Source organism: Oncorhynchus nerka, linkage group LG5 (genome assembly GCF_034236695.1).
Source record: "Oncorhynchus nerka isolate Pitt River linkage group LG5, Oner_Uvic_2.0, whole genome shotgun sequence".
Classification (NCBI taxonomy): Eukaryota; Metazoa; Chordata; class Actinopteri; order Salmoniformes; family Salmonidae; genus Oncorhynchus; species Oncorhynchus nerka.
The window spans coordinates 29,835,967-29,858,513 of record NC_088400.1 but is presented as its reverse complement, the minus strand read 5'-3'; the positions used below and the strand labels follow the sequence as shown (position 1 = coordinate 29,858,513).

Here is a 22,547-nt window from a genome sequence, read left to right as displayed (position 1 = left end):
AACAATAACTAAGAGGTAGGTGAGAAGTCTGACCACGGAGACGAGGTTGAGAAGGTGATGAAGTGTACTTCATGAGCTGTAACCAAAAACAACTGGCATTTGGAAAGTTTGAGGTGAGGGAAAAAGTGTGGTGGAACAAGTATCGTTAGCATTGTTAAGTGTCTTGCTAGCTGGATCGAATGATCCGTTTGCCAGCCAGAGAAATGTTCGGCAACATTAGCCAACATTTCTGATCAAAGTGGGAAAATTGGCTGGCTAATAAAGTCAGACGGCTAACGTTAGTAACCTAACCAATTCGCTATAATATTAACTGGTAACGTTATACGACTCCTTGCCGTTTCTCAAGTTATAACGTGTTAGTTGCTTACTGGACCCGGGCAATCTGTGTGGCATGTTAACTAGCTAATGAACTAACTACTATCTGTGGACAATTTTTTTCCCGTTTACAGTATGTGGTTAGTTTTCAGAATGTGAGAATTATGTGAAAATGAGTTGCTTGTTATTAAACAAGTGTAGCTGGAGCTGGGCCTGGCTTAAGCTGGAGCTGGGCCTGGCTTAAGCTGGAGCTGGGCCTGGCTTAAGCTGGAGCTGGGCCTGGCTTAAGCTGGAGCTGGGCCTGGCTTAAGCTGGAGCTGGGCCTGGCTTAAGCTGGAGCTGGGCCTGGCTTAAGCTGGAGCTGGGCCTGGCTTAAACTGGAGCTGGGCCTGGCTTAAGCTGGAGCTGGGCCTGGCTTAAGCTGGAGCTGGGCCTGGCTTAAGCTGGAGCTGGGCCTGGCTTAAGCTGGAGCTGGGCCTGGCTTAAGCTGGAGCTGGGCCTGGCTTAAGCTGGAGCTGGGCCTGGCTTAAGCTGGAGCTGGGCCTGGCTTAAGCTGGAGCTGGGCCTGGCTTAAGCTGGATGCCACTAGAGGTGAAAGGAACAGCACACACGTTCCCGCTTTCTCACTTCTATACAGTGGATAAAAAGGGTAATGTAAGGTGTACTCTCTGCCTGAAAGAGCTCAATTATGACAACAAAGGGCAGCATGCTCTGCTGGCACATTGTAGAACACATGTCCACAGGCAGAAAGTGTACAATGCAGTGTAGCCCAAAGATATTGCTTTTGTTGTGTTGAACTTGACAATAACACGTGTGTGAGTAAGGGGGGATTATTACATTTTTAAAATCGGTGTATGTTATTTTTGCACACACAGCCTGTGCACTTGATCGATGTCTACTATAGTGGCCATTATAATAGAGCAAAAATAGAATGCCTGTTTGTTTCATTCTATTTCTACTTGACATGTTTTTACCCAAGTGCAATATTTAGATGTGTGTGTGGTCAGAAGTGTTCTATTATAAAGGCTGTCATGGCTAACTGCAATATTAGTGTATTGCTTTTTTCTCAGGGCTTGAGTGTCATTTGCAGTGAAGTCTAGGCAACAAATAACATTGGATTGCTTTCTTTACATTTGTTTATCTGTGAGTTAAGTTCACATGAACAACTTTTTATTTTACACACAGAGACTGATCATTTAGATCATATTATTTTTCTTTAATTAGTTAACCTGCATTTCAGCCTAGGAGGGATTTTTGCAACAACAAAGAAGTCCACTTTTTGGGCCCTCACTAGTTTGCATCCCTGAGCTCATGGATGTGAGTTTAAACAATATATGTGTAACTCTGGCAGGGCAACATCTGAAAAATAACGCCTACTTGGTAGTGTGTACTGGGGCTCGAGGTGCTCCACCAGTCGGCGAAAGCCAACATCATCCACGACAGAGAACGGTTGATTGTCGAGGGCAATGAATTCCATTGTCTTGGCGTTTAATGGATTTCGCTTCTGAGTCATACTCTTTCAAATGACAACTCGACATAAACTTGTTTTGTTGTTGGAAATGTGCTCTTAGTTTTTCTGCTTTTGTTCTAAGTAGTCGCTGAACGTCTGGGGGTGATGCACTTTCAAATGAGCAATTAGGTTTGTGGTATTGAAAGGTTTCACTTTCTCCCTCTCGGGAAATAATAGCAGCATAAATGTTGCATATGGCCCTTTTCTTATCTTCCTTTGAAACTTCAAAATAGATCCACACAGCAGACATTGTGGACTAGGTTAGGAATGCTGTGTAGCGCTGTATTTTTCATGGCGCCATTACGACATCTACCTGCGTTATATAGGTATGCACGTCATCTACCTGCGTTATATAGGTATGCACGTCATCTACCTGCGTTATATAGGTAGGCACGTCATCTACCTGCGTTATATAGGTAGGCACGTCATCTACCTGCGTTATATAGGTAGGCACGTCATCTACCTGCGTTATATAGGTAGTTACGTCATCTACCTGCGTTATATAGGTAGGCACGTCATCTACCTGCGTTAGGCACGTCATCTACCTGCGTTATATAGGTAGGCACGTCATCTACCTGCGTTATATAGGTAGGCACGTCATCTACCTGCGTTATATAGGTAGGCACGACATCTACCTGCGTTATATAGGTATGCACGACATCTACCTGCGTTATCTAGGTATGCACGTCACCTTTGACATCGGTTTTGCACATTGGCGTTAAACTAGACGTCGGGCTGATACTGGCATTTTTAGTTAATATCGTCTGATTCCGATATACTTACCTTTAGGGATGCACGATATATCGGTAACGTCTAACCCTGTCCAACAAGGAGAAGGTTAGAGGTCACAATAAGATCCAGCTCTCTGTCAGCTTGCAAATTCAACTTTAGATGCATTGACTCATACAGTATGTTTCTCTGTCTCCACCCTCTTCTGTCCTGTAGGAGATCGATCAGTACATCACCCAGGCTAAAGACCGTAGTTATGAGACTATGATGAGGTTTGGAAAGAGAGGTCTGAACTTGGCTGCTACTGCTGCCGTCACCGCAGCTAGCAAGGTAAGCAAGGCCCTGGCCAGAGGTGTGTGTCTATGTGTCATCATGTTTGAGATGTGTATTCTCTGCAGGGTAATGTGTGTGTCTGTCTGCATATGGTGTTTCCTTGTGGTAGTGTGAAGATATATTGCGTCCCATGGGCATATACCATGCTGTGTGTTGTTCGGATGCATTTGCATTGATGTCAGAGTGATTAGAGGTGCTTGAGTACCGGCCAATAGAATGCTGAGTACCAGGCTGTTAGCAAGTTTGTTAAGCTACTAATGACCAACTGCATCAGAGGGCAGTTTGAGAAGCTTAGTTACCTTGCCTGCCAGTGTGGCTGTAATATGGTCACAGTAACAGCCCTGGTCATACCAATACGTCTGTATATCAATGTTAGTGATGGTGTCTATTGTATAGTTTGAGAGCTCTTGCCAATAAATAACTCTGGTGTCTTGTAGGGTTAAGCGATTTTACGATGTAATCGGAAATCAATTATGTTTGACAGACATCGATGGCAATGACATCATGATGTGACAGACAGTAGTTTTTATATATTTAGATTTTTTTACAGATAGCTTAACCTATTTCAACAAGACTGGCAGCGCACAGCTGGGCGACATGCCGAATGACTTGCCTATCCCTGTTTTCCGTAGCCTTTTTCAATAAATATGTAGGTAGACTTGGCCTACTATTAGAGATGAAACGGTATTAACATTTCATACCACGATTACAGTGTCCCAAATGATCACGGTTATCAGTATTATCGCGGTATTGTTAAAATGTGCTGTTAATGTTCAAAAAGTACTGACACACTGAAATCATTTCACCAAGTTTTATATTGAAAACCAACAAATAAAATGAGCAGCGCTATGCACTTTTTGTGTGCATAAACATTAAAATAATAACATTAACATTAAAGATGGCACCACGTGGCCATGAGAGGTAAATGTTTTCCCTAGTGCAGGTTTAAATGAACTCAACCTTAAGTAAGCAAATCAAATGTGCATATAAAAGCAACACAAGTAAAGCAATGTGCATGTAAGAACAATACAACCATATGTAAACACATCCCATGTGCATGTAAGAACAATACAACCATATATGTAAACACATCCCATGTGCATGTAAGAACAATACAACCATATATGTAAACACATCCCATGTGCATGTAAGAACAATACAACCATATGTAAACACATCCCATGTGCATGTAAGAACAATACAACCATATATGTAAACACATCCCATGTGCATGTAAGAACAACACAACCATATATGTAAACACATCCCATGTGCATGTAAGAACAATACAACCATATGTAAACACATCCCATGTGCATGTAAGAACAACACAACCATATATGTAAACACATCCCATGTGCATGTAAGAACAACACAACCATATATGTAAACACATCCCATGTGCATGTAAGAACAACACAACCATATATGTAAACACATCCCATGTGCATGTAAGAACAATACAACCATATGTAAACACATCCCATGTGCATGTAAGAACAACACAACCATATATGTAAACACATCCCATGTGCATGTAAGAACAACACAACCATATATGTAAACACATCCCATGTGCATGTAAGAACAACACAACCATATATGTAAACACATCCCATGTGCATGTAAGAACAACACAACCATATATGTAAACACATCCCATGTGCATGTAAGAACAACACAACCATATATGTAAACGCATCCCATGTGCATGTAAGAACAACACAACCATATATGTAAACGCATCCGATGTGCATGTAAGAACAACACAACCATATATGTAAACGCATCCCATGTGCATGTAAGAACAACACAACCATATATGTAAACGCATCCCATGTGCATGTAAGAACAACACAACCATATATGTAAACGCATCCAATGTGCATGTAAGAACAACACAACCATATATGTAAACGCATCCAATGTGCATGTAAGAACAACACAACCATATATGTAAACGCATCCAATGAACAGCACTGATTGTATGTCCGTTCTCTCCTTCATAAATACATCCAGTGCTGCTGGCCTAACATCCTGTATGTTTGCATCTTTGTTCACTTGAGATTGAAATGTAAAAATGTCCGCATATTTACTTTGCCCGGTTTAAGTAGTGATCTGCTAGGAGAAAATGTGCCCGCTGGCACTGAACACTCTCTCTGATGGCACACTGGTTGCTGGGATCCACAAAATCTTCCTGGCAACCCTGGCAAGGTGAGGCTGCTCTGATGCATGGCCCCTCCACCACACCAGTGGATCCTCTTCTGCTGGAATGGGTGGCAGAGACGGGTAGACCTTGATCTCTTCTTTCACTCTGTATTCTGGGGAGGTCAGAATCTGACCCTCTTCACCTCTCTGCTGCCTTGTTGAGGTAATGTTTCTCAGCAACCCAGCCAGGCCTTTCCCCTCCGATGTCGCTGTGGTGGTGTTGGTGGTGCACCTGCCTGCTTCAAGGCCTCCTGGACACAGCTGTCAGTGTCAACTTTTGCAGCCTCATCTAAAAAGCTCATTTTGCAGCGGGGGTCAATGAAACAAGCCATGTGATTGACTCTCTTTGCATCTGTTGTTAAGGCCTTCTGTCATTACCCTTTTCATCTCCTTCGTCAGGGATGGATCCATATCCTTCCCACCAGAACATCACGGGTGATGTGGTCTAGGACAGGCTTGATGACTGACAGTGTCACTCGTGTCTCTGAGGCAAGTGCATGGCACTTGCTGGCACAGTTGCTCCATGACACTTATGTCGGCATCCTTGGGCATTAGATGCCATATTCCTCTTTCTCCAGCCAGGGTCGCACAGACTGGCTGCTGTTGGCTGAGGAAACGCTCAAGTCTGTGCAGTCATGGCCAAATGTTTTGAGAATGGCACAAATATTAATTTTCACAAAGTCTGCTGCCTCAGTTTGTATGATGGAAATTGCATATACTCCAGAATGTTATGAAGAGTGATCAGATGAATTGCAATTAATTGCAAAGTCCCTCTTTGCCATGCAAATGAACTGAATCCCCAAAAAACATTTCCACTGCATTTCAGCCCTGTCACAAAAGGACCAGCTGACATCATGTCAGTGATTCTTTCGTTAACACAGGTGTGAGTGTTGACGAGGACAAGGCTGGAGATCACTCTGTCATGCTGATTGAGTTCGAATAACAGACTGAAAGCTTCAAAAGGAGGGTGGTGCTTGGAATCATTGTTCTTCCTCTGTCAATCATGGTTACCTGCAAGGAAACGCGTGCCGTCATCATTGCTTTGCACAAAAAGGGCTTCACAGGCAAGGATATTGCTGCCAGTAAGATTGCACCTAAATCAACCATTTATCAGCTCATCAAGAACTTCAAGGAGAGCGGTTCAATTGTTGTGAAGAAGGCTTCAGGGCGCCCAAGAAACTTCAGCAAGCGCCAGGACCGTCTCCTAAAGTTGATTCAGCTGCGGGATCGGGGTACCACCAGTACAGAGCTTGCTCAGGAATGGCAGCAGGCAGGTGTGAGTGCATCTGCAAGCACAGTGAGGTGAAGACTTTTGGAGGATTGCCTGGTGTCAAGAAGGGCAGCAAAGAAGCCACTTCTCTCCAGGAATAACATCAGGGACAGGCTGATATTCTGCAAAAGGTACATTGATTGGACTGCTGAGGACTGGAGTAAAGTCATTTTCTCTGATGAATCCCCTTTCCGATTGTTTGGGGCATCCGGAAAAAGGCTTGTCCGGAGAAGACAAGGTGAGCGCTACCATCGGTCCTGAGTCATGCCAACAGTAAAGCATATCCTGAGACCATTCATGTGTGGGGTTGCTTCTCAGCCAATGGAGTGGGCTCACTCACAATTTGCCTAAGAACACAGCCATGAATAAAGAATGGTACATCCTCCGAGAGCAACTTCTCCCAACCACCCAGGAACAGTTTGGTGATGAACAATGCCTTTTCCAGCATGATGGAGCACCTTGCCATAAGGCAAAATTGATAACTAAGTGGCTCGGGAAACAAAACTTCAATATTTTGGGTCCATGGCCAGGAGTCTCCCCAGACCTTAATCCCATTGAGAACTTGTGGTCAATCCTCAAGAGGTGGGTGGACAAACAAAAACCCACAAATTCTGACAAACTCCAAGCATTGATTATGCAAGAATGGGCTGCCATCAGTCAGGAAGTTAATTGACAGCATGCCAGGGCGATTTGCAGAGGTCTTGAAAAAGAAGGGTCAACACTGCAAATATCGACTCTTTGCATCAACTTCATGTAATTGTCAATAAAAGCCTTCGACACTTATGAAATGCTTGTAATTATTCTTCAGTATTCCATAGTAACATCTGACAAAAATACCTAAAGACGCTGAAGCAGCAACCTGTGAAAATTCATATTTGGGTCATTTTCAAAATGTTTTGCTACGACTGTAGATCCCCCATCGGGTCGCAACATCATGGATCAGAGCCTTCTGTGGTATGTTGAGGGCAGCTTGCTTTTCTCTCAGTTCTCTCCTTCCAGCTCCATGAGAAGCCTTGGACCAGATGACGGCAGGCCTTGACTGCTGTGTCACCTCTCTGAATTTTCAGATCCTTTTGAGATGGCCAGGTTCAAATGATGGCCAAAGCACCCAAGCCACAGATCTGGGAACTCTTCAAAAACCCTGGTCATGTTTGTCGTGTTGTCTGTGGTTATGCAGACCAGGTCTTTCTTGTTGATCCCCCACTCTTCCAGCATCTTCTCAAAAAACACTGTTGTGAGCTGAGTGATCTTCTGGGAAGAACTGTGTTTCCAGGCAGTTTGATTCCAGTTGCCAGTGTGGGGTGAGGTAATGGATAGTGAAGCTGACGTAGGGTTGAACCACCCCCAGCTTTCACTGGTCCAGAGGTCAGTAGTGGCAGCAAACCATGTGCCATGAGCCAAACTTTATCCAACATCAGCTTGAACCTGGTTGTACAGGTTTGGGATTTCAGTCTTGGAAAATAATGTTTGTGATTGCACGTTGTAGTGAGGCACCGCAACCTTCATCAGCCTTAGAAAGCCAGGCCTCTCAACAATTTGAAATGGCACCATGTCGTTTGCAATGTAATATGAAAGGGTTGCAGTGAGGTCTTGAGTATGTTTTGATGTGGGTGCATAAGCAGCCTGCCTTTTAAATGCTTACTGGAGTGTCTGTGTCACAACTGTATTATTATTGGTGTTACTTTATAATTATTATTATACACGCAGTCTATTTGCTGTGATGCATTTGTGTATATGCAATGACCCCATGCCCAATTGACATAAATACAAATGAGTCTTAAGAAGACGGTGATAGTAATTGTAAAGAGCTCAACAATTGACATAAATACAAGTCTTTTATATGAGTCTCTAGTGTTTCTCCTGTTGGAACGCTTTTACAACCAAGTCGACAACTGCCGGATTTTAAATGAACAAAATATATGTTGGTTGGCTGACTAAACTACGTAACGTGTTATTGTGTGCAATGGGAGAATAGAGTCTGCAGAGACATACAGCAGCAGAACAACTTGTAGTGTTTTTACAAGAGTAGGTAACACTGAAAGCTTCAGTTTACATTATTCACAAGCTGATAGCAAGTTAGACAGACAAACCATGACATTTTCCCCCATTCCGAAGTTCCCACATCATGCATTGAGCTAAAAGTGAACTTACCTTGCTTTCGCTATAAAGTAGTGGGTGGTGGTCACGAAGATGACTCGAGATTTGAAATGTTTCCCCCTTTCGCAGCGAATTTATTGTGTTCTGCAGACAGGGTGACCATCTTTGATTAAGTTTCCCTCGGGTTGTAAAACCCAAAATATGACCACACTTCAGATTTGGTCCTCTTAGAAGGCTGAAAAATCTCCCGAGCGCTGCCACTGCCTTCCGCCATGTGTTCACACAAAACAAAACCCACGTTGCATGCTGCGCCTGCGTCAGACTGTTGCTAACTTTGGTTGTTGCTGGACATTATTTACCAGTAATCAAACACGGTTTTAATGATAATACAAATTTTAAATGGTAATTCTAATTGTCTGGAATTTTACCGTGGTTTATTGTGAAACCGGTAACCGTTTCATCCCTACCTACTATTAAACATATTGCAAGAGTAGGCCTACAATGTGGATTGTAGATGGAGTGGAGAGTGCCAAAAGCACTCTCTCGCTCACCTCTTCAATGTCGGATGATCATGGGCCATCTGCAGAGGACACTGTTGTCTGGCATGTTTTAAAATCTTCATTTCCCCTTTTGTCCCAATCACCATTTTAATAGAATGTGACTTGTTGACATAAGCACATTTTTCATGATCAACTTTCAAAGGAATCTAGGAGGCCAGTATCAGAGTTCTATCAGAAAGATTTATGCTTGAGAATAAACATATGGTAATAATGAGAGCGAGCGAGAGAACCAACCATTTCAAGATGGCATAATCAAATGGGAAGTTTAAACAAACCTTATACGTTCTGGCCTCCACCTGAACAAGTCTTTAGGATAAACAAATTGTGTGCTGCTGGAAAATCCTTGCTAACCAAATGGACAATAATATAGGCTTAAACTAGGCTACTGTCAGTACAATTTGGAGTAAACGTTACTTTTCTAAACAGATGTATTATTGTGACAGTGTTTATTCATATCCCTGAATTGTGTAACGGCATTACATAAACCCCCATAGCAGCGCTTTCGATAAGCAGGAACAAAAATAATAACCCACACTTGGATAGGCTACAAAATAAGGACAAAATTAACCAGAATAAATGACAGGTCAAATACGTTTAAGGAACACAACAGAATATTTTAGCCGAGGATACATTTATTTAGAATAAGACTCATCTGTGAATTCAGGCTTTGAAAATTAAAGTGCAATTTAGAACCGCTATTTTTCTTTTCGTTATATATGAACTTACTTAAAGGTTTCTGCCAAGGAAAACGAGCATGTTCACCTTTTCTGTCACGGAGTGGGGTAACAATATTGCTTACTGAAGGCTTTTTGCACAGATGCAGAGGTATTTGCGGGCGACGTTGGCCAAGAGCGGAAAGCGACCCTCATTCGCCCTCCACAATACCAGTGTTTTTTTAATTAAATAAAACATTTAACTATAGGCAAGTCAATTAAGAACAAATCCTTATTTACAATGACGGCCTACCCCGGCCAAACCTGGACAAAGCTGGGACAATTGTGCGCCGACCTATGGGACTCCCAATCACATCCGGATATGATGCAGCCAGAATTCGAACCAGCTACTTCAGTGACGCCTCTTCCACTGAGATCCACTGGGTCATCATCTCCTCCGTTGACATTTTAGAGTAGGTAGGATGTGAGCTCTGCGGTGGCCCGCTGTTACGCACTGAGTCTAACTGTTTGCTTAGCTCTCCCAAGAAGTCTGCCCAGTCATGTCTTCTATGGTGAACATGTGCACTCGATCTTGAAATTGTCTGAAGGCTTAGTGTTTGGTTCCAAATCATTATTCAAAGTTATTGGTATCACATCGCCATATGATTGGTTTATATTTATTTATTTTCACACAAGAAAATACAATATTGGTAAGATGATTACTCTACTCGGGTGGTTTTTGCATGACACAGGCTTAATTACAGATGTTTACCGCGTTTCCAGGCAACGCAACGACGCGCTCCCCCCATCGCCCGGTAAAAATAAATAAATTCATGATACAATCCTATGTCAACAATGTTTGGACAGGTTGATGAGAGGAAGTGTCATCCAGTCATCCAACCCTAGTGTCTTGAAGTGTGTGTTCTGTAGGTGTGTGCTCTTATGATCATGTGATGCTGCAGGGCATCTGTCAGGGTCAGGGTTTACATTAGAAGAATGTGGCACAAGACATTTGACCAGCAGCATTTACATTTACAGGACATTTCAGAAATTGACCAAACCCATTGGATTGGGTGCGTAGCCTGATTAGGGCGTCCACCCATGGTACTCAAAATGGCAGAAGTCACATTTGTAGTATGGTGATTCATCTTAACAGAACATGCAACTCGAGGATCTTCTTACCAAATTCCAATCCGCACTTTGAAGATGTTAGAATAACTGTCCATTTGACTTTTCCTCAGCCGAGTAACAAACATCACAATCACTAGCCTATGTCAATCTACGATCCTCCATAGTAGAAACGTTGACCTATTCTGTTACTCTTCTTGTCGATCTGTGTGAGAAAGACATGGCCTGTTCCAAACACTCTGGGACAGTTGTGGGATGATGGATCCCAAAGTCATACAACCAGTATGTCTAGGCTTCATAAAAAAATATTTAAAAAAGCTATGAGGCTGATGCAACCGATCAGAATGTTTAGCTTAAAATGTTGATAAACTATTATTTCTTCGCATTATAAGCGCAGCAATGCGGCCAAGGCAGATGTTCATTCCATAATGCAATTAGTGGGAAAACACAGTGCGGTTTCATGTGACAGAGATGAAAATAGCTGTTAGAAATGTGGGTTACTAATATGACTAGAATACAAGTTTGGCTACTGGACAAAGAAAGTTGATTTGAAAACCAATAGAACATGAGGGAGTCTACTGGTTTCAATGGTATATGGAAGTCTTCATAAAATAATTTAGGATATTCTACTTTGAAGCAAGGTAAGACATGCCTCATAGTATAAAGTAAAATGTTCAGGTTTCAAATAATTATGTGTATGTTTTCAAAATGCATACTGCCTCCAGCTCATTGCTAAGTAGTGTGTGTGATGCGCTGAAGCCTGCCTACCATTGTCATTGCACTTGAATGGCGAATGGGAAGCGTGCTTCAATTACCAGTTGAGAAATAAAAAAAATAGTAATAGTACTGCTGCTGCTGCTGTTACTTCTATAGCCTGTGGATTACTATTACTTACTAGCTCTTTTTAATCATGGCCATTAACACGAGATTGAATTTAGAAATGTTGTGCAATGATTGGGATTATAAAAGCACATTTCACTCCAGCAGCAACAAACAAGCTGTTTGAGGAGCTGGACAGATTTTCCTCTTAAATAAAGGCTCTGTATCTGTATACTGTGCGCGTGTGATGATAAATTAGAAAAATACACACGCAGCAATTTAATTCCACAAAATGATGCAAATCAACCGAATAGACACGCAGGACCAGTCAGATGTATTTCCATCAATCAATAGGCTAAAAAGTGTTATTTTGCAATGGGATTTTTTTCTTCTCCTGGACGATTAGCTGGCGCCAATTTGTATTTTTAATTGAACCTTTATTTAACTAGGCAAGTCAGTTAAGAATGATTATTTACAATGACGGCCTACAGTGGGTTACTGTAGTGGGTTAACTGCCTTGTTCAGGGGCAGAACGACAGATTTTTACCTTGTCAGCTCGAGGATTCCTGCCGGCCATTACCAGCTATCGGAAGCCCTGGTCTGTATATGCGTACATCTATACCTCCTAGTGTTTGAGGGGTGTGTGTGTTGTGTGCAGGGCCAGGGTGTGCTGTCGGACAAGCTGCGTAGTTTCAGCATGCAGGACCTGACTCTGATCAACGATAGGGAGGAGATGGGCCTGCACTCCTCTGACCCCCGCATGAGGAGAGATGCCTTGGATGACATGGCTACTGGAGCCAACACGCTGCCCCGTGCCAAGACCACACGCCAGAGTAGGTACCACGCACGGGTAAAAAATGGCTGCTGTACAGAACTCATCCTTAACTCTTTGACTTCTCAAACACAGCAGAAAACCATTTATAAGGGGAACAGTAAGCTTCATAATGTGACCAGTGAAATGAAGAACGCAATCTGCTTTATCTCCTAACGTATTGCATCAGCTGACTGCAGGTATTTACTTAAGTTACTACAAATATTCAAGAGAGCTGCTCTCCCCTGTCAGATCAGTGGTCACAATGGAAGAAAACAGGACAGCCATTTTAGTCATGGCATTACAGTATGCTGACTTGTCTGTGTACTATGTGCCCATTGTCTAATAGCTCTTATTGGTACAGGATGGGGGGAGGGAGGGGTCATGTGCTTTAAAGCACTGCAGGGTGCCAGGGAGGAAACTTTCCAGAGGTGGGGGGGATCATGTGATGTCAGTGGGGAGGAGTAGGGGGGGGGGGTCTTTGTCTGACTAAATAGCTCAGTATTTCTGTCTCGGTGAGGTTGGCAGTCTGACTACAGGGGGAAAAACTGAGGGAGGAAAGTAGAGAAAGGGAATAAATTGAGTTAAGGGGCACTGTGGGATGAAAGCCAGGAAAGGGGAAAACTGGTGTAGCAGAGAGACAGACTGATAGAGCCGGAACAGGAAATAAAACAAGGGAGACAGTTATGTGGTTAAAGAGCAGGCTCCTGTTAGTAGCTGTAGGATTGGTGCCTGCTCCTTCACTCTTGTTCAACAACCCTGGGAGAATCTGTTGCATTTCCTTTATTCCTCACGTCCTCTCTCCTCACCTCCTCAGAACCATTGGAGGAGAAGATCAGAGTTCACTCCCCTTTGACCTTCTCATCCAATAGGTTCTGAGAAAGAGGGTAAGGAGATGGGATGCAAGGAAGCATTTGAGTTTCCCCATGTGTCTGATAGGAGAACCTAGAAACCTGACCCACTAGTGGGAATGTGATTTCACTCATTATGACAGCCCACAATCCCTCTCCTTATGACAGCCCACAATCCCTCTCCTTATGACAGCCCACAACCCCTTTTCATTATGACAGCCCACAATCCATTTTCCTTATGACAGCCCACAATCCATTTTCCTTATGACAGCCCACAATCCCTTTTCATTATGACAGCCCACAATCCCTTTTCATTATGACAGCCCACAATACCTTTTCCTTATGACAGCCCACAATACCTTTTCCTTATGACAGCCCACAATCCCTTTTCCTTATGACAGCCCACAATCCCTTTTCCTTATGACAGCCCACAATACCTTTTCCTTATGACAGCCCACAATACCTTTTCCTTATGACAGCCCACAATCCCTCTCCTAAAGACAGCCCACAATCCCTTTTCCTAAAGACAGCCCACAATACCTTTTCCTTATGACAGCCCACAATACCTTTTCCTTATGACAGCCCACAATACCTTTTCCTTATGACAGCCCACAATACCTTTTCCTTATGACAGCCCACAATACCTTTTCCTTATGACAGCCCACAATACCTTTTCCTTATGACAGCCCACAATACCTCTCCTAAAGACAGCCCATAATCCCTTTTCATTATGACAACCCACAATCCCTCTCATTCCAATTCCACAGCTCGTTCCTCATCTGCGGCTCCTCATCTCGATGAATCATCGCAGCACAGCTCGGACCAATCAGACACCAGGAGCATCACCACAGAGCATTCTGATGAGGACATTGTGGAGAAGGTCCCTGTGAAACGCACGGCCAGCGTCAAGGCAAACAAGAAACCCTCCACCGCCAAGACCGAGGTACGGGCACACATACACAGTCTTGTATAACTAACCTTGTAGGGACACAGGATTTTGAATGGGACTGAACTCTATTTTCCCTAACCCTATGTAAATGGCGCAGACAGAGAGGGCTACCTTGCTTCTAGTCCTAAGGAAACTTTGCAGTATTTTGTTTTTTTAATGTATTTATTACATTGTTAGCCCAGAAAATCTTAAGTGTTATTACATACAGCTGGGAAAAACTTTTGGATATCAGAGCGACGTCAACTTACCAGCACTTCGACCAGAAATATGACTTTCCCGAAGCGGACCCTTCCTTCGCACCCCCTAGGGCATTTGAACTGATCCCAGAGGCCGACACAAAACAATGCCGCTGGAGAAGAGGGAGTCTGAGTCTCGTCAGACTTAGGAGGTGCACACACCACCCACCGCTTCCGAGTATATTACTCACTAATGCCCAGTCCCTAGATAACAAAGTTGACGAGGTCAGGGCAAGGATTGCTTTTCAGAGACATGTCAGGGATTGTATCAAACTCTGTTTCACGGAAACTTGTCTCTCTTGGGATATGCTTTTGGAATCGGTACAGCCACCTGGATTCTCAGTGTATTGCGCCCAACAGGAATAAACATCTCTCCTGGAAGGAGAAGGGCAGGGGGTGTATGTTTCATGATTAATGAGTCATGGTGTAATTGTAACAACATACAGGAACGGAAGTCCTTTTGTTTACCTGACCTAGAATTCCTCACAATCAAATGCCGACCGTATTATCTCCCAAGAGAATTCTCTTTGGTAATTGTCACAGCCATGTATATAGCCGATACCACGACTGCCTTCAAGGACTTTATGCAAACTGACACCATATATCCTGAGGCTGCATTTATTGTAAGTGAGGGTTTTAACAAAGCAAATTTGAGGAAAAGGTTACCTAAATTCTATGAGCATATTGACTGTAGCACTGGAAAAAATACTGGACTATTGTTACTCAAACTTCTGGGATGCGTACAAGGCCCTCCCCCACCCTACTTTCAGAAAATCTGACCACGATTCCATTTTGCTCCTCCCTTCCTATAGGCAGAAACTCAAACACTCGTGCTAAGGACTATTCAATGCTGGTCTTACCAATCGGAATCCACGCTTCAAGATTGTTTTGCTCATGTGGACTGAGATATGTTCCGGGTAGCCTCTGAGAACAACATACACGAATACACTGATAGGGTGACTGAGTTTATTAGGAAGTGTATAGGAAATGTTGTACCCACTGTGACTATTAAAACCTACCCTAACCAGAAACCGTGGATAGATGGTAGCATTCGTGTGAAACTGAAAGCACGATCCACCGCATTTAACCATGGCAAGGTGACTGGGGAAGAAAACAGAGTAGTCGTTCCCTCCATAAGGCAATCGCAGGCAAAATGTCAATATCGAGACAAAGTGGAGTCGCAATTCAATGGCTCAGACATGAGGAGTATGTGGCAGGGTTTACAGAAAATCACTGACTACAAAAGGAAAATAGCCACGTCACGGACACAGACGTCTTGCTGCCAGACAAGCAAAAAACATTCTTTACCCACTTTAAGGATGACGCAGTGCCACCAACGCGACCAGCTACCAAGTTCTCCTCTGGCCGACTTGAGTAAGACATTTAAACGTGTTAACCCTCGCAAGGCTGCCTGCCCAGATGGCATCCCTAGCCGGGTCCTCAGAGCATACTCAGACCAGCTGGCTGGAGTGTTTATGGACATATTCAGTCTCTCCCTATCCCAGTCTGTTGTCCCCACATGCTTCAAAATGTCCACCATTGTTCCTGTACCCAAGAAAGCTATGGTAACTGAATTAAATTACCTTCGCCCTGTAGCACTCACCTCCGTCATCATGAGATGCTTTGAGAGTCAAGGATCATATCACCTCCACCTGTCACCCTAGACCCACTTCAACTTGCTTACCGCCCCAATAGGTCCACAGACGATGCAATCGCCATCATACTGCACATTGCCCTATCCCACCTGTACAAGAGGAATACCTATGTAAAAATGCTGTTCATTGACTACAGCTCAGTATTCTGCACCATAGTAACCTCCAAGCTCATCATCAAGCTTGAGGGCCTGGGTCTCAACCCCGCCCTGTACAACTGGGTCCTGGACTTCCTGACGGGCCACCCCCAGGTGGTGAAGGAAAGAAACAACATCTCCGCTTTGCTGATCCTCAACACTGGGACCCCACAAGGTTGCGTGCTCCGCTCCCTCCTATACTCCCTGTTTACCCATGACTGCATGACCATGCACGCCTCCAACTCAATCATCATGTTTGCAGACACAACAGTACTAGGCTTGATTACCAACAATGACGAGACAGCCTACAGGGGGAGGGGAGGGCTCTAGGAGTGTGGTGTCAGGAAAATAACCTCACTCAACGTCAACAAAACAAAACAAAGGAGATGATCGTGGACTTTAGGAAACAGCACCATCCTATCCACATTGACGGGACAGCAGTGGAGAAGGTGTAAAGTTTCTAAGTTCCTCAACGTACACGTCACGGACAAACTGAATGCAGAAGGACCGTTTAACAGTACATCGGACTGTTTAACAGTACATCGGACTGTTTAACAGTACATTGGACTGTTTAACAGCCATCACTAGCAGAGGCTGCTGCCTATATACAGAACACTAGTCACTTTAATGCCACTTTAACAATGTTTACATATCTTGTATTACTCATCTCATATGTATATAGTGTATTCTATCAGTTGCATCGTAGCCGATGCCGCTCTGACATTACTCATCCATATATTTATACGTTCTTATTCCTTTACTTAGATGGTTGTATTAGGTATTTGTTGTGGAATTGTTCGATATTGCTACATTGTCGGAACTAGAAGCACAAGCATTTTGCTACACTCACAATAACGTCTGCTGACCATGTGTACGTGACCAATAAAATACCATAACCCAACCTTAGCCCCAAAACCTAAACCTACCCTAAACCTAGCTCCTAAACCTAATTCTAACCTTAACCCTAAACTCCCTAGAAATAGCATTTGACCTTGTGGGGACTTAGAAAATGTCCCCAGTTGCTCAAATGTTTTGTTTGTTCATTATTCCTGTGGGGACTTTTGGTCTTCACAAGTATATTTAAACACATACACACACAATGGAGTTGGACTAGGGCTAATGCATTCTGATAGGAGAGTGACTGCTACTTCTACGCTAAGGAGGTGAGTCAGAATATATATCATTTTAAGTGCACAGAGTGTGTGTGCCAGTATTGTGTGAATGTGTATAATATTTACATCAAAAAAGAAGCTCACACACCACTCTGTCTAGGAGTAACAACACTAACTCACGGTAGAAGAGGAAGGTAATGCAGTCTCATCCCCCTCTAACTACTACTGTGTCTAAATATGCAGGGTGGATGGGTGCAAGTCACACACCCACAGTTTGACTGTATAATCCTCCTCCAATAGAAATACTGTAATATATTATCTCATATGAATATCCACTCCTCACTCTCGCCTTCTCCAGCAGCTGTGTAGGAGCTGTGCTGTACACCATTCCAGGATCAGCTTACCCTCCCTCAGTCCTTATCTTATCCATAGATGGAGATGCTAAACTGACCTTACATCAGTCTGTAAGGGCAACCTCATCTACCCCAGCACAGACCGCCTCATCTACTCCAGTACAGACATGCCTGTGGTGTTTAAAGCAGTCTACATCAGATGTGCTCCCATGGAAGAGATGCTGTGATAGAAGCATGTTGATGTACACATTATGTAACAGTCTACACAGGGTTATATACGGCTCAATAATATGGGACTGCTGTCTGTAGCATCAGTAATGAGTTATGTACACTGTACCAGAAGATTTGTGTGTGTGCACGCCATGGACTAATTCGGGAATGCAGTGTGTAGGTTGTGAAACGACTCGTTTGACTGAGAAGTCTACCCACGTAGGACACAATAAGCCCCTGTCTGTTATTTCCTGAACCCCTCTCTCTCTCTCTCCTTTTTAGATTCTACTTCTCTCATTTCCTCTGGTGTCAACTCACTTTTCCCCATCTCTCTTCCCCCTCTCTTCCTCCTGTCAGACTACGACTAAGACGGTGAAAAAGACACCAAAGAAGAAGACAACCACCACAGCTACAGCCAGCAACAACGCTGAGTCACCATGATATCTGTATCTACTGACCCCATCTCCACCCTACTGCGCACCACTACAGCCATGTAACAGGCCCTCTCTGTCTCCAGTCCCCACACACACACACACACACACACCCACAGACCTCTGGAGTGTCACCCTCGCTGGTTAAGCGCAACTCGCAGGTTTAGTTCTCCTGTAGATGGCCAGCAGGTTTAGTTCTACTGTAGATGGCCAGCAGGTTTAGTTCTACTGTAGATGGCCAGCTTCATGTCAACTCACAGGTTTTGTTCTATTGTAGATGGCCAGTGGGTTTAGTTCTACTGTAGATGGCCAGCGGGTTTAGTTCTACTGTAGATGGCCAGCAGGTTTAGTTCTACTGTAGATGGCCAACAGGTTTAGTTCTACTGTAGATGGCCAGCAGGTTTAGTTCTACTGTAGATGGCCAGCAGGTTTAATTATACTGTAGATGGCCAGCTTCATTTCAACAACACTTGTTTTATTTAGCCTGCTGCTTACATTCTAGGTTTTATAGTCATTAACCTCAGTGTGTGTGTGTTTCAGTCATGGCCTGTTATCTGGACTGAAAAATAGTTGCTTCCTTCCTCCTGTACAGTTAATAACCCTCTGTGTTGGGGCCCTCCCAGGCCATCCAAGGCCCCACACTGGATTGACTTGACATAATCCTCTTGGCAACCTTGGGAGCATAGGGCATCTACCATGGCTCTCCACCTCCCTCACTATGCTAGAGCATCTACCATGGCTCTCCATCTCCCTCACTATGCTAGGGCTTTGCTGCTTAGCAGGAGATCCCGACTAGTTTATTGGAGATGCATTCTCTATGAACTTACATTCCAGTCAGAGTATGGTAACTCTATTGGAGGGTAGCTGGGGGCTGCCATGAATGGAAAGGTAGACTAGTGGACTAGGCATATGTGACGGAGAGATAAGGGAGGGAAGAGAGTAGAGAGGGATGGGCGCCAAAGGATCAGTGTTGTCCTGGCCTAACTGGCCTCTACTCAACATGTCCCCACTACAGAGACTACAGTCTCACCATTGGTTGTAGCAGTAGTCCACAGAGCAGGTCTCTGTCTGACTACATAGACGGGGTCATGTGATCTCTGGAAGGCAGAGGACATTCTGGGAGCACTTGTCTCTAACAGTGTTAAGCCGATGCCATGGTTACTCATATCATTCACTCTACTGTAATGGAGCAGTAGACTGATGACCACTTGGTCAAGCGCCCACAGAGAGATGAAGAGATCTGTTCTCTCTCTCTCTCCTCTCCCTCTGGACAGCTCTACCCTCTCACTCCATTCAGCTCAGAACGGTCCAAGGGAAAGACACACAGCTTCAGGCATCATTACCTTTTCTGTCTGACTGTGTGTGTGTACGATGTGCATGTGTGTGTATTTGGAACCATGACCACGCTTCTGTTTTTCCCCTCTCTTTTTTCCCAACTGCATAGAGACACAATGACAGAGTTCTCTGACCACTTATAACATAACCATCCACAAGGTCTTGCACTGCAGCTCATAGCATAGCTAAACAGTACAGACAACCAACAGTTCATTTCACTTTGTTAGACTTGTGCTTAGGGTTATTTTTGTTTACTCTAAATTGACTGGCTTATAGGATGTAAGAGTGGCTTCGTGGTCACCAAGCTAATATTAATGCTCTGTTGATACCAGGCTACATTATGGATCACCACTATGGATCCCTGTCTTGTTTCAATGTGTTTATATTATCAGAGCTGGCTGTGTCAGGGTGGTGTTGTGCCCTATTCGGAATACCTTCAGGTGAACCTGGCTTAGCTAAGTCTGGGTCTTACCTGGGTCAGGTCATCCCAGTCTGACTAGGCACATTTCTGAGGGATCTACTACTATTGTATAATGTATGACTGTCAAACTAGGTATTGTATAATGTATGACTGTCACTTCACAGCATTTTGTCCAGTGTTTTCACTTCTATTCCTGAATGGGTTAGCTATCCATGACTGACCTCTACTTCTGGGACAGTGTCCACAAAGCACCTTGGGGTAGGAGTGCTGATCTGGGATCAGGAACCCACCTTTCCATAGGATCTTATCAATTATGGTCTGAAAGGCCAAACTGATCTGAGATCAGCCCTTGACTCTGAAACACTCTATGTATACATGCCCAGATCTGTGTTATTCTAGGGTCTGGATCATATCATTGTTTCTCTGAACCATAAGGAGAGCAGCTCTGCTAGCATATCCTCTTAATGTGTCATCTCTGACTGTAGCCTCCTCAAACATGGTGAAAACTGTCTAACCCTATTAGATAGGATGCTGTGGAGAAGTTATTACATCTTAGTTGGATAAGTAATGCTGTCTCCCAATAGGGCCTAAAACTGTTGAAGGGATGTGCTCTGCTAGTGTTTTACTTCAGAAAGACAGACATTCATCCATCCATAGCATACTGGTTGGGCAGGCAGGGTACTTAGACTCTGTCAAGGCACCTAATCATTGCCCCTTAGAAACTATTGCCTTGTCTGAAATCTACCTTCAGACACTTCTTGTCAATCTCCCTAGGTACTGCTGGTACTCCGGTAGGTTGCAAAGGATTGCATGGATTTAGCTAAAAACGATGTGATAAGAACTCCACCTAGCTTCCTTGTAGGGTACATTGAGTTTCCACCATGTGCTTCTCTCAAATCTAGTGTGTGTCTTGGGTTGGAACCTAAGGGGTTGATTGTGGATTGGGTGTGTGCTAAGGGGTTGTTTTTGTATGTGATATGCCCTTGCTTTGGGCAGGGTTTATTTGGAGTGCTCTGTAATTGAATGCATGAGACTACTGCATTTGTGTGTTGCCGTTGTCTGAATTGTGACACTGATTTGAACCAGTAGGGGGAGACATAACCCACATAACCGTTTTAAAACTGCTGAAGTGACTGCAAGGGGTACTTCCATGTACACACTGTATGTACATAGTCATTCTCTGGCTGTATGAGTTTGCTTGTCTTATCACTCTGTTCTAGAATACAGGTTTGTTTTTTCCTGCTTTTTAAAACTAGATTTATTTTTTTCTTTCTTTGGAATTTAATCTGAAATCTTATTAGACATCATATTGCATTTCCTTAAGAGGCACCTCAGCCCCTCTGTAAAGGCCTTATGCTGTGAAGAGTGCTACTTGTGTTTTTAATCTCTTCTGAATTTCTCCTATCTCAACGAGAGGCATTTTAATTGGTCAGTGATAGTCAAATAACAATAACACTTCCTTGTCCCAGTCCTGCAGGACATTGCTCAGTAGAGAAGGGGAATTCCTCTGACATTGTGTGTTTGGTAAGTACCTAACTGAAGTCATGTTGTCCCAACCCGTCTGTTCTTCCCTTACTATCAGGCTGGTTACCTTATCCACGGCAACATGGCAATTCATTTTTTCTATTCTGTTTTGCTACAGTTTGCACCGAAGAAAAGATGGCACACACTGTAAACACATTCTTGCTGTCATGGCAACACTACTTGACATTATTTTAACCAGTGTTCATATTATTTTGTAATATTTGTTTATTTATTGCTGTTTGTTTGGTATTAGTGTTATTGTGTACAGGAACTCTCATTGTGAGAGAATATTCTACATGAATATATTTTGTGCCAATTATCAATACTCCACTGTTATAAAGGACATGTTTCTGTGCTGAGATAATGGTATTTAACATGGACTGAATGACAGTCATATACCAATAACAACACTACTAATAAAGAAAATAAATCTTTATTATGCGTTTTCAATTATGTATTACCTTATTGCCAACTACTAACTTGTAATTCAGTGAAATTCTATTCTAGGCCCAATGCAGCTGTTTTATTTCAATAGATTTTCAAATAATTTCTTGGTAACAATGAAGTACATGCCGAAGTGTAATAGTTTCTTTACAATTGTCAAAAAGAAACAGCTTTTTAGCAAACTATTTCTATAACTTCCCTTGACAGTTACTGAAGCTTGACTGCTCCTTTCTACAGTCGTGGCCAAAATTTGAGAATGACACAAATATTAATTTTCAAAGTCTGCTGCCTCCGTTTGTATGATGGCAATTTGCATATACTCCAGAATGTTCCGAAGAGTGATCAGATGAATTGCAAAGTCCCTCTTTGCCATGCAAATGAACTGAATCCCCTTAAAGCTTTTCCACTGCATTTCAGCCCTGCCACAAATGGACCAGCTGACATGTCAGTGATTCTTTC

General features: G+C 43.4%; 1 protein-coding gene across 3 annotated transcripts in view; it reads left to right on the top strand.

The window, feature by feature from the left end:
- LOC115129318 (receptor expression-enhancing protein 2-like) overlaps positions 1–22,547 on the top strand; it is a 54,850-nt gene that overhangs the window by 13,378 nt on the left and 18,925 nt on the right. For 2 of the 3 annotated variants that reach the window (XM_065018512.1, XM_065018511.1), the window contains 3 exons: positions 2,771–2,884; positions 12,281–12,455; positions 14,052–14,227. In XM_065018512.1, coding sequence (XP_064874584.1) covers positions 2,819–2,884; positions 12,281–12,455; positions 14,052–14,227 — 417 coding nt within the window. In that variant the 5' untranslated portion in view covers positions 2,771–2,818. Of the gene's footprint in view, positions 1–2,770; positions 2,885–12,280; positions 12,456–14,051; positions 14,228–18,290; positions 22,081–22,547 lie in introns of those variants that run through there. The other variant, XM_029659535.2, reaches the window with a different exon arrangement.